The sequence below is a fragment of the Nuphar pumila genome, chromosome 13 (assembly GCF_984573655.1).
Source record: "Nuphar pumila chromosome 13, dmNupPumi1.hap1.1, whole genome shotgun sequence".
NCBI classification, from domain to species: domain Eukaryota; kingdom Viridiplantae; phylum Streptophyta; class Magnoliopsida; order Nymphaeales; family Nymphaeaceae; genus Nuphar; species Nuphar pumila.
Window position 1 is genome coordinate 100,522,920 of NC_143261.1, and position 13,860 is coordinate 100,536,779.

The 13,860-nt window shown below is 37.4% G+C and overlaps 1 protein-coding gene across 1 annotated transcript; it reads right to left on the reverse strand.

Moving 5' to 3' along the window:
- Positions 1-1,233: 1,233 nt before the first annotated feature.
- LOC149819459 (dnaJ protein homolog 2-like) lies at positions 1,234-9,903 on the reverse strand. Its single transcript, XM_089984376.1, has 8 exons — positions 9,831-9,903; positions 6,600-6,825; positions 5,768-5,930; positions 5,537-5,675; positions 4,090-4,223; positions 3,861-4,003; positions 2,255-2,453; positions 1,234-1,806 (listed from the first exon to the last, which is right to left on the reverse strand). The coding sequence occupies exons 2-8, from the start codon at positions 6,747-6,749 to the stop codon at positions 1,484-1,486; spliced, it is 1,251 nt and encodes a 416-aa protein (XP_089840502.1). The 5' UTR covers positions 6,750-6,825; positions 9,831-9,903; the 3' UTR covers positions 1,234-1,483.
- Between the last annotated feature and the right edge of the window lie 3,957 nt (positions 9,904-13,860).

The window sequence follows — 13,860 nt, forward strand, 5'->3', positions numbered from 1 at the left end:
TTTTATACAGTGTAAGCCATTGATTTTTAAAGGTCTTAAAAGACCTAATTGTATGATATAATCACATGATCCAAAAGTTGTTTTTTACTAAATAATGTTTGTATATCATATATATATATATATAGGGTCTGATCAACAACAAAAAAAAGTTCAACAAATTTGAAAATCTAAAGCTTTTATTAAGTGAGTAGGTACTCCGTGAGTACCCTATCATTACTAATATATATATATATAGAGAGAGAGAGAGAGAGAAGCTGTCTATTGTTATCGGACCATTTTCCGCCACTGATAGTGTGCGCATCAACATAAAAAAAATTAAGTAAAAACAAAAATTAGCAGCAGTCATGACCGCCGCTAATTTCCGAGCAGAACAAGCGATCAGCCAAATAACTTTTAGAAGTGATTTGGCATCCTCAACGTCCACAAGGACCATGAGGACCTTGTGGGATGAAGAAATGGACGGTAAAGATGTCAAATCACTTTAGTCAATTTTCCTTTTCTGCCCAACACATTAGCGGTGGTCAATCCAACGCTGGACTAACGTTCAGCATTAAGACTGTCAATTTAACGTTAGGTCAGACTTTGGCAACAGTCACTAAAACCTGTTTTCCGCCCAGATCATTAGTGGCAGTCAAGGTCCATGGCCAAAATCACAGATTAACAAACTCGTTCCACGATTGCCCGTGCACTGTTATGGCCTCATGGGCAATCGTGTGTGTGGGGAGGGGGGGACGATTGCCCGTCCACTGTTACGGGCAATCGTGTGTGTGGAGAGGGGTGGTTGTGTTTCTTTTTTTTTAACCATGCAAGTGTCACCTAATGTTTCATTTAGCCAGTATCGCCGTGTATGCAGGATTAATTTGGCAACACAAATATCAGTGGCAATAAACACCAAATTTTGATGACCTGAAAAATAATGCTTTTTCATCGAAAAAAAAACAATACAAAGGGATAAACCATGATGAATACATCTAATGGGATTTGACTAATTTGAAACAACTTGCAACCATTTTATTCGAGGTTGATTGTACATGCAGCCAACCGTAGCACATAATATGTTTGTGTGTGTAGAGAGAGAGAGGGAGAGAGAGATGCATGTATTCGTTGTTACACTAGTCATATTAGTCATTATAAAGTCGGATTCCATGAGTCAGGATCTTTTTGTTGTGCATTTCCACAATGAACTTCCTAAATATGACATCAAATGCTCTAAAATTCTAATGCTGAGAGCCCTTTGAATCAGAAACACAAATAAGAGCCATACTTGGATGTAAGGACCCGAACAACACCATGTCATTCATGCCACGAAAAGGGAATAGCAACTCCAAACGAACCAACAAAATAACCAAAGAGAGAAAAAGGAAGGAGAAACTACGAAATACGAAGCTTAAGAAGTATTCTAGATCATACACTGAACCAATAATGGGTCCACAAAAATCGAGAAGCAAACATTACCCCAATCATTTGGCAAGCAATTAAGGAATCACTGCTGTGCGCACTGAACACGTGGGCCAGATGCCTCTTCATCCTCATCGTATGCTTCTTGCTGTTGCTGCTGCGGCTTTCTTCTCATCTCGTCATCAATGTTCACATCATGCAGTGTAGTCTCCTCGCACTCATCCAATTCCATGTCTGACAGGCGGTTGTTTGACCTTGGTGGTAGAATGCCCTCCAGAGTCCGGCACTGGTCCAGTGAAAGGACGCCAGAATCTGGGAAGTCTACATTGAAGTGGATGTACAACCGGCCCTTCATGAATGGCCTTTGGTAGTGTGGCATTCCCTCGTCATTGATAGCTTTGTATTGGCCTGCAAATCATATGATAGAAGAAAAGATAAGAGATGCCTAATAAAATGAAAGAAGTAAGCTTATAGATCTTAGTCACAGAAGAATCTGAATAAACTATGAGATAATCGCAATAACTAGATAGCATAATGCCTGACAAGTGCTGCAAAATTCTATACACGTGTATATGAGTACGGATTGTATGACATCTTGAATGTACAATGGGGGACTGTTACACAGCATCAAATTTACAAGAATTTTATTTTTGTCAAAGCGTGGCATTCTTTCTGATAGTTTCCAGAGTCTTAAGACGAGAAAGGTTTCAAACAAAAAGGCAGCGATTTGTGAGCATAAACCTAATCAATAACTGTAACCAAGAAGCTTTAGTTCAAAGTTCAAACAAGGTCACAATAAAGTTTGCTCCAGATCATGGACTAACATGCCATTGTGGTTTCAAAGTAGGATTCTTACCCGGCTTGATAATTTCTCCTGGGTTTGATTTAATAAGTAATTGTCTGCCATCAAGATGAGTGAGGGCAAACTGAAAACCACAAAGGGCCTCTGTCAAGGTGAGAGAGTGTTCCACAAAGAGATCATCAACCTTCCGTTTAAACTTTGCATGCTCTTTCAGTTGCAGGACGAATGCAATATCTCCTGTAACTGTGTCAGGCTGCATGAATCAAATAGAAAGATATTAAACACTACTGATTGCAAAAAGCAAGATGGTTGCCAAGAAGGAAACCTCGCATGTATTGTTGCAATGATACCAGCAAGCAGCTTTTATTACACAAACCAGTTATTAAAATTTCAAAGCAACCAAGCATTGCTAAGTAACAGGCGGTTCCAAAATGTAACTGATTCTCCAACTGCGGAGGGAGGAGGGAGACAAAACAAACGCTTCATAGGGAGGTGAAAACAAAGGATAACATGAAAGAGATGCAGTCTCATGACAACTAGGTGTTGCTCAAAAAGAACTAAGTTTCACAATACCTAAGAGCTTAGAACCTTTCAAATGCAGAAGATGACATAATGATCACAGGAAAGTGAACCAGGAGGGGAAAAAGGGTGAAGATAGCTAGGTCAATAGACAACATTTATTCTATGCGCACCGAAAAGACTGATACATGATGATTTTAAATGGTACACGCATCAACAATACAAAATGACCACAAAATTCGGTTGAAAATTCCAATAGAAATATTCTAAGACAAATACGCTTGTAATATGATATATCGCTGCAGGGAAAAAATAACAAATACATCAGATATAACAGAAAGTGACATGATTTTGAACAATCAAAGGGTTTACTTATATCACAGTAAATAGAAAAAGCAGTTCAATAGAGCACATTGCATGATACTGTTTACCAGATCTTAGTGTTTTTACAAGAGCCTGGAAATATATAATTTTTTAAATTTTAAAAATGAAACCATAATATGCAGTAGTGACAAATACAATTCAATCACTTTCAAAAAGATGTGTCATTTCAAAGTATCAGTACCAACTCATTAACATAAGCTCTAACCATAATTTATCCACTGGATTGCTACTCCAATAATATCATAAAGAGACACATTATTTGCCATTTGAATATGTCAAAGTGATTTTTCTTTCTCCTTGACATAGAAAAGCATTCAGGCAGACATAACTCTCCTTGGAAAGGTTTTCCCAGCAACTATTCAAAGTTGTCTTGCAAGCAAGAGAGGACAGAATAGATGCATGCATAATTGGGCATGCACATGGATGCTTATTCGTTTATTTATTCATGTTACATTGATGTTAAATCACATGACCACTACTACATCACGTTGTCAAGTAGAACACAAGTGAGGGAAACACATTAAGGGAGCCAACTTTCTCCTCAAAAGGAGTCCCCCTAGTGATTTCAAATTCTCCACATAGCTAGAAGATGACATGCAGATTTAAATGCAATGCCCAAGACCAAGAAGCCACAAGACAAAAATAATCTAAGGAAAATCATAAGCTATTAAAAAAGCAGACAATGGAACCTCATGCAAAATAAGATAATGTCGCATGGATAAGTTTCAGTTCTGGGAGCATAAGAAACTGGGCTTACTGCTTCATTAGCTTCACCCTGGAATACAATCTTCTGACCATGTTGCATCCCTTTCTCGACATGCACCTCCAGCACCTTCTTCTCCTGAACAACTTTTTCTCCTTTGCATTGTCCACATCTGTCTTTCTCACTTATAACTTCACCTGCAGAGAGCATTTACTTTTCACTCGTAAAACATGATTTAAAACAAAGGGAGCACTAAAGAAGAACCAGTGGCCTAAAGACACACCTGCGCCTCTGCACTCAGGGCAAACATGCTGCATCTGCTGGATCATGCCTGGTCCAAGTTGTCTAATAGAGACCTTCATCCCAGAGCCTTGACATCCTGAACATCTCCCTGATGCACCACTCTTTGAGCCCTTTCTGAAACAGACATATCAGAGGTTACATAGAGTAAGCAGAACGCCATCTTGCCACTGATATAATTGAAAAAGTGATAACAAAAGAAATAATATCCAATAAGACAGACACCTGCCTGAAAAATGAAAGCTAACTAGCTAAAAAGCATGTCACTAGTTTGAGCAACACAAAGTCTACCATTAAAAAATAAATAAATAAAAGAAATTTTAAGACCCTGTGGTATTACTTATCACTTATCAGTGTAACCAGGAGGACAGGAAGCAGGAGGGTCCAGAGTCATAAAATACAGGATGCCTTGGGAGCCCATAAAAGCATCAATTAGTTTAAATTAACAAGTAGGATCAGTTACATAATAAAAATAAAATCAAATAAAAGTATTGAGGGATGAGAGGAGACACCCTCCATTATCCCAACAAACAATGTTTGCCAAGTGAAAAAAACAAGGGGCGCCAACAAGGGTGTTTTCACTCACTAGGAGTTTCTCTTTAAATACATTGCCACTATTAAAATCTGTATGATTTTCATACAGAACACAAATTATCTGATGGAAAATGTAAATTTAAACCTCCAAGATTTTTCAGTCAAACTAATCTGACAATGAGGCTTTACGGAAGTAAAAGATAGAATAAAACTAGTCAAATGGGAAACTGTAATAAACTTCAGCATTTACCAAAATTGGCAAAGTCAAAAACAGATAGCAATGAGTCAGCAACATCAAGCCTCCTGGCATTCCAGCCGAATATAGCAGCAGAGTTTGAGTTTGGGACCCTAACCTGCATCATTCGGCTATTTAGGGCAATGAGAAGGCCTCAGGCCAAGGTTGTACCAGAATTAGGGACTGGCAGTTCTTGCTGTCCAGAGTCCAGACAGTAACACCACAAGTTTGCAGCACCAGCAGTGCTGGAGATTCTAGACTCTGGAGTACACAGGATAGCCTATGCAAACAAGTGCATTGAACTATCATTCCAAAAACGGTAGGAAACTGATGTAAGTTCCAAATTTGAGATCTAGTTGCCACACCCTTTTTTCCCAAGATTCCTAAATAGGAATTATTGAATTAGTTATTATTAACTAACATTGATACTGAATAGAAATATCAACATAAAATCAAAATATTAGGAATCATGTAGGTCATTGTCTTACTCCGTAAGTCATACATTTTATTTCCAGAACTCCACCTAGAATGCCTCAAAGCATCTAGATTACTTCAAAGATTCATAGAGAAATCATAGAAATGTTTTGGATCCTGTCAATATGTAATCCTAACCAAAACTCTGTGCACAAAGCAGAGGTATGTAAAGCTTTAAAAGGCATACCCTTTACATTTGGGACAGAGAACATTTCTTGACAAGGACAGCTTCTTAGAAGTTCCATTGTATAAGTCCTCAAGAGAAACCTTCAGAGTATGTACAACATCATCACCCTGCTTTTGCCTCCTCCCTCTTGAGCTACCACCTGATCAATCCAAGATACATTATACATCAAAAATACATTACCAAAGAGGAAATTGGAACATAAATAGAAATGGTAGGAGAAATAAAACTCACCACCAAAGCCTGCACCAAAGAATGACTCAAAAATATCAAAGGGGTTATGGGAAGCACCACCTCCTCCCATCCCCTCTTTAAGTGCATCTTCTCCATATTGATCATAAATTTCCCTCTTATCAGGATCGCTGAGAACCTCATACGCCTGAGCCAATTCTTTGAACTGAACCCAACAAATATTAATAGGCTAATATGAAAGGCATTTCTACCCCCATTTAAATACCAATGATTATAAACATCAGAAATAATACAATCTACCCGAGCAAGATACAAAAATATACCACACCTGTAGTTGTAATGTCAAAAACTTCAAATGAAACTGGAAGCCAAAAGGTCCAACCTTTAATACCTCACAACATTCAGCATACCTATAACCTATTTTCTTGTGTAACAGCAGAACTTCTATAACTTCCGTTAATAACCAAAAGCACCTAGATGGTAGTCAGAATCTTGAGGCCAGTCAAGCCTTAAGACATCAAAATGAGATGAGCTAAGGGCCAGCTCAGGCCAAGACTCAATGGCAAACCTCCAATTAATATGTAAATGTTCTAGACGAGCCAAGCTAGAGACACAAGTAACCAGAGCAGAACTTAGACAAGAATCAAAGTGAACAAAGGCATCATCAGTCTGAAAACTGATAATGAAATTATCTTGACTCCAGTACAAACTTGGGTGAATGCTATATTCAATCTTATGTGTGACGAGAAGAGTAATCAAAATCTGAGTCACTGTGTCAGCCAATAACAGAACCAACTTGACATATTTCTGAATCAAAGTTAAGCCCTCCTTCATAAAGATAAAAAAAATGCACAATTGTCAAGTATGCATTCACCTTCTCAGGATCTCCTCCTTTATCTGGGTGATTCTTTATAGCAGCCTTCCTATAGGCCTTCTTAAGCTCATCTTGGCTTGCATTTTTCGAAACGCCGAGGATTTCATAGTATCTGGTGTTATCACTTTTCCTTGGTGCACGTCCAAACATGATCAAAGATTTTTAAGAACAAAGATGTTTTATGATAGTCACTCCAGACAACAGCTTCCAGGGATTTCAGCAGCACCTAACATAGATGAACAAAAATTTTAACAAAGGCAAATAAATGAATAAACCAACAAACCAAAAAAGCATGGCAACAAACAGAACAAATAACCTATGAACTCAGACTTAACAACACACCAAATACTTGTCAAAAAATGCAATTAGGAAGAAAACCACAAATATCGAAAAAAATAAAAACATTAAAAATAAGAAAAAGGACCTCATTGTTGAGGGTACAAAACCAAATAATTCTTTGTACCAGAGTTACCAGAAGCGCCATGCAATATGGGGAAGCGTGCTTCCCCAAAGAGCGTTTCGGAAGCGCGAAATGTGGTGCTTCCGAAATGTGCAAGGAAGCACCAGAAAAATTTGGGAAGCACGCTTCCCATTTAGGGGAAGCTTACTTCCCCTTACTTTTTTATTTTTTTGTGTTTTTTCTATTTTCCTTACTTTTTTCGCTTCCTATGTCATTTCCGGTTCGCTTCCTAGGTCGCTTACGAGACCATTCCTGATTTGCTTCTAAGTCCCGCTTCCTAAAATTTTGGAAGTGCCCCACTCCCCGCTTTCCCGATGGGCAACTCTGCTTTGTACCCCATATTCCCACCATACATCCACAGCAACCAAGATGGTAGATACTGGGAAATTTCATTCCCTCATCCAAAACTACCAATAAAAGAAACCAGTTGCCTGGTGGTGGGAACAAAGAAATGTAGCAGTTATAATACAAATACAGAAAGCCCACACTGAAGGATTTCTTTTTCACCCTGGCTATCACATATCCCAGAATATTACAAATCATAGTCACAAATATCGTTCTCATGAATTTCTCAGCAAGAGAAAATTTGGGGATATTTTAAAAAGTGTTTTTCTCAGGAAAATTTCGGCAAGTTTTAAAAGGAATGAAAAAATATATTTTACAATAAACCGATAGGCAGAAACAATAAAACATGAAAATATATTTTTTACACTTCCTAAAATGTATTTAACAAAGTAATAACTAATAACAAAGATAAGTAATAGCTTATAACTCGCTTTTTCATTTTTTTAAAGAAAAAAAGAGGAATGAAAGTGAGCCAGAAAAATGAAAATGACAATAATAAACAGAAACAAATCTACTGTAAGCCATCCACAGTAAAATTATGCATCCAACCCTAATTGTGGCCTCCATGATCATTGCCACAATCGGCCTCCTCTCCATTGGGCAGAGTGTTTGATTGTGGTGCTTTTGGTACTGAGGGATATAGAGATGGTGGGAAGGTAGTAGAGTATTAGGGAAGGAGTTGGGTAGAGGAATAAGAGGAAATTAGGTATATGGGCATCACAATAGATGTCAATGCCTATCTTTTTGAGAGAGAGAGAGAGAGATTGGTGGGTGACTAAAGTGTAAAATACCCTCATATTCTCATCGGTTTAGTGTATATGCATTAATTTGTAATGCTCATTTGCCACTGGTTTTGAATGGGGCCATGCAAAATCGTCCTATATTGATGGGTGTGTGAAGAGGATTCCTCCCTCCACGCTTATAAAAAACCATCAAAGTGTCCAGCTTTCAGCCAACTCCGATGGGCTTCGTTTTGCCTATCGGTTAGCGGTTTATTAAAAAAATGTTTTTTAATCGAAAGATAATAAAAAGAAGCCATATTGTTAATATGTCATGTAATAAAAGGGAATTTTTTTTCTTGCCGATATTTGTGACTATGTTACAAACATTAAGAACCCCTAATTCAAAGCCGCAAACCCCATAGTCAAAGCAAATTTCCACATACACCATAGTAAATAATGCAAGAATTCCATTCCTCGTGTCATTTTAAAGTACCAATCAAAGAAACCAATAGCCCGATGTATCCAAAGAACCAGAGCCACCATAGTGTAATAACAGAACTCCAAACCGAATGGCTTTTTTTTCAGCTTGGCAATCACAGAATCTCAGCATACTAGAAGTCTAGAACAATCGGAACACCTAATTCAGAATCAAACCTGACCACCAAACCAAATTTCCAAACACAAACACTGGGAAATTGCATTCCCTCGTGTCATTTAAAAACTGCCAATGATAGAAACCAGTAGCAGATTCGTGTATCCAAAGAACCAGAGCCACCATTGTGAAGATAAGAAAACTCCACACTGAAGGTTTTCCTTTTTCACACCAGCTATCACAGAATCTCAGCATACTACGAATATTAAGAACCTAATTCAGTATCACAAACACCAACAACAAACCAAATTTCCACAACCACGTGGGAAGAGAAACCCAACTTATTTCATTTCCTTGTGTTGTCCAAATCTGCTGGTCAAATAAATCAGTAGCTTACAGTGTGAGAACCGAGAATCAGGGCGCGATTGTAGTGTCAATAAGAAGACCCCCACGCTGAAGGATTTCTTTTCCACCCCCAACGTCGCAAAAGCTCAGCATATTTACGAACATTAATAAACCCCAACTCAGAATCGCAAACCCGATCAGTTGACCAAATTTCCACACAAACATTGCAAAAAGTGGGAAAAATAGCACTCTCTTGCCTTGTCCATGTACCAGACGAGGAAAACCATCAGCCTTGCGGTGAGAACTAACAACCATCGTAATGTCCTCTAATTCATAATCAAACCCCATGGACAAACTGAATTTCGGCAGCATTGTGATCTACATGAACTCGCTGATGACTTTTACCAAGAAAAAATAACCCGTGTTCACCGTTCTGAACACCAAACTACCCCTCCCCACATACATCAACCACACGGAAGAAACACTCATCGCACTGATAAACATGCAAACTATCTTGGAAACAGCCCACAGCCCACAACCCAAAAACATTAAAAATGAAAGTTAAAGAAAATCAAACCCTAATGCATGTTCGTTTCGTCAGAAAGTTTGAAACCCTAGAACGCCCCCGATCGAGGGAAAACCATCCGATCGAAACCCTAGCGCTAAACCATCGATGGGACGCCTTTCCTCGTGATAATCAAACACATGAAAATCCACAGTCTCTGGATTAGAAGACTAAGAAGAGGGGAAAATATAACCGATCGTACCTCACTTGATTAGGGCTTGAAGCTTCTTCCCTTTCTCCTCGATCCTCCCGCGCAGAGAGAGAGAGAGAGAGAGGGTTGCGTGTCTTATATATAAGCCCAAAACAAAAAGCGTTAATTTACGGGAAGCTGCTCTGCTGGCAGAATTTGACAATAACACTCTTAATATTTGAGTTATTACATTTAACCTCTTCTTATTATCTTGATCTGTTTCGGAAGCCCGGATGATGAATAGGAAACATTGTTAAAAATAAAAATAGGTTTTCCCAAAAAAAATGACAAAATCGGTCCAAATCGAGTCGAATCGTTTTTGAATCGGGTTAATTTAAATAGTTATTTTATTTAATTTTAGTTTTTTAGATTATTTTTTAAAACACATAAGTGTCTTTGATTCTAGGTACAGTCAGACTAATTCATGTCAGTTAGGGCAAAAATCAATTGATTTTTAGAAATTTTTTTTTATGACGAGGAACTCTTGCTTCAGCGAGGCAACTCTCGCTGGGTGAGGCCTAGCAACCATTCTGCCTTAAGTGGCTGACCTCTAAAAGCTAGGGACACACATGTGTGCTGGTGGGGTTTGATCGTGCGTCTTTAACTCAATGCCTTGCCTTCACATCTGCCTTGCTAGCCAGGCGAGTGACCCCAAGGTGGTGATTTTTAGAAATGGCTTGACTGACCACTATTTCATTTAATTAAGGCATTCACTTGAACAGAATCAACTACTTTAGACCGATTTTGATGACATTGATACACAATGGCATTTTTATTCTTTTCTTTTAATAACCTTTTTTTTAAATAATCCAAGAGAACCCGCCATCACCAACCGCACCTTGGCTGGCCTCTTATTGGTAAAACCCTTAGGGCATGTTTGATGGCTTGTTCAGGGACGAAATAAACAAAAAAGATGAAACAAAAAGTTGATTTTATTTGTTTCGAGTTTGGCATTTGTTTGATCGGTACTTGATGTTGTGTTTCAAATGTCCATTGTTTGATAATGATGTGTGGGCAACTTGGACAGTCATGGATAATGGGTCGGATTACTTCATTTTGAATTGTATGACCCCATCTGCCCAACCATAAGAATGTTTGAACATGTTTATTATGAATTTTAACTTTGAATATAGACATGGATTTTGATTTGACAACTACAAATTGTTTTAAAAATTGGATAATTTGAAAAAGATATGAATTGACATATTTTTATATATAAATGCTTTAATTAGTATCTTATTAGATCTAATTAAGAAAGTTTATCAAAAAATTATAGATTTTAGCTTCAAATATAAATCTCAAACTAGATCTAAGTAAGAAAAAAAAATTGGTGGATATTATGACTTGCAACATAATTGATTACATTGATCTCAAACCGAATTGGTTCATACTCTTCATGTACATATCAACTATTTGTTGTTGCACAATTGATGTTTATAATGATCACAAACTGAACCAAGGTATTCTTGGGCAACCCACCTACATAATTGTTCCTCATGTCACTAACTTCATTGTTTTTTTTCTGCATCTCATGGATGACAATATTAGAGTCAACATGATTCTCATTGCTCTAATTGGCAAAGCTCTCAGAACTCTGAGCTCTTTGAATCCAAATTATTGTGTGCCATAACAAAAATACTGAGAAACCATGCGTTCATTCTCATTAGAAACTTGTAGATCTGGAAGTTTCATCTTACTGTAATCACTTGAAACAGAATTGTTGGTTTCTAAATCTTGCAATGTCTCGTATGTTATAACAGAAATTAGAGTCATGGTATGCAAGCGATAACTAGACAAAACCTGTTGGAGAATAGAAGAGGTTTGTTGAAGAGAGCGAGAATTCCTAACTAAGTCCACCATTTGCAGAGATTAAAACCAATACAAACCCAAGCAACTGATCTTACAAGAATTTTTTTGCTCTGCTTAACATCCAAAATTCGCATTTCAATACCACATTGATATTTTGGACATTAAGTTGCAGTTTATCATTAAAGATCGAATTTGTTCTACCTCCATCGATAACTCGACTGAGACCATCGAATCAAGGTTGGAGGTAAGACAAAACTTTGTATAAACGTCTTGGAAGAGAGTTAGGTAACATAATTAAGAACTCAAAACCAAAATGTGACCCTAGATCCAGACCAAAAAAATATTTAGAACAAGAACACCTCAATACAGAAAATACTCAATTCATATGAGAAGTTGAACAAGAAATGTCTGAGAATGACAAAACACACCAGCAACCACGAAACCACAAATCCCCAATTCACCAATTTCTTGTTTAAAAAACAGTCACCCAACTCAAAACCCCAAAAATCGAAGAAACCCTAGTTCCACTTGCGACCAGAAGAAGAAATCTCACCCCAAAAACAATAGCCAAAACCCTAGTTCCGCTTGCCATTAGAATAGGCAACTCATTCCCCGTCCGTATTTTTTTTTAAAGAGGGTGGGTGGAACGAAACTAGCAGACATATATATATATATATGTATATGTGTGTATGTGGCAGACGGTGTTCCGCGTATCCGCCGCTTCCAATGTTTGTTAAAAACAAGATTTTCGGCATCTTTCGTGGGACAAGCCATCAAACGTGCCCTTAAGGTGCCCATGCCCACCGAGGAGAATACCATTAATAACCCATTTTATGTCATTTAGAGTTGAAAAGGATCGGATTCAAGGAGAGTTTTCTGCAAATTTTAAACATTTCGGATTCTATCTGATCCAACTCTTCATTGTATTTTGTGATCCAAAATCTGAACCATTTTTATTTGTGATCCAAAATGTAAACCATTTTCATCCCTAATGTCATCATACGCTGCCAATACTAATAAAAAGTGAGAGTGTTTTACTTTGTCTAAAGGGTGAGTGTGTTGTGCAAAAACTATCATAACTTATACGAGTACGCTTGATTTTAGTAAATTTTGATCTCCAAAAGAAACTGTTAACCTTCACACAATATTTAATATGATCCATTTGTTATTTCCATGTGCTAAAGTTAGTTCAAGTCATTTTTAAATCATGTTTATTTTATGAAAAATTGTTTTTTCCTTGTTTTGAAGTTTGAGTCTTATAATGTACCAATTATGGTTAAACTTACTAACACGGTAAATAAATCATCCAAAACTCCTTAATATCATTGTTTAATTAAATCAATATTTGGCTGCTACTTCCATGCAAACAAGAATGCCACTTAAATGTGGTATAATGGTTGAAAACTTAGTCACAAATCTTGGTTTCAGGAATTTCTGAGCAAGGTCTACTCTTGGGACATTTCAAAAATGTTGTTATTATTGTTTTTTTAATTAATTAGTATATTTTAAATTTAATAATATGCAAAAAACATAAAAAAAAAAATGAAAGACATTGGAAATGACACAAGGACACGTCATATTGATGGAGTGTCCTCAGAGACACGAGCATACATGAGAATATAGAAATTGACAGGAATGGTGAATATTTTGATATTATTTTTTATATTTTTAGTGTTATTTCAATAAAAAAACATTCTTTTTAATATTACTGATAAAAAAATTAAAAAGTCCAATGAACTTGTATCTGGTTTTTTTAAACTTCTCGAACTTGTGAGTTGAACCCGCGTCACATGGCTGAATCTTTGTGACAGGTTTTACTTCCTAGGTAGTGAGCCCATTAGGGGGTGTTTGATCGTGAGTTTCGCGTGAAACGCTGAGGCAACGCGCATCCATCATGCTTGTGGAATGGTGAAAGACCGTTCTCTCCCCCCCACCCCTTGTTACAATGAGAACAAGACCGGAATGTTACTAAAAACAAAACCGGCGGATGGGGTCTAACCCAAAACACGACTCACCTATTTTGGTTTTGCCCGGTAGTTTTAGATCTATTCTTTCAAACTTGGGGTGCACCCGCGGTTCAAACGCGTTCGAGTTCTGTTATTCGTGACCTCTTGTTTGGTCCCATGAGTTTACGAAAAAAAGGAGATTAATGTGGCGGGTATGGTTGTTTTCAGCATGGTGGGTGATATGGACTGAAAGAAACAATATATTTTTCAGGGGCATCAAATTCAAT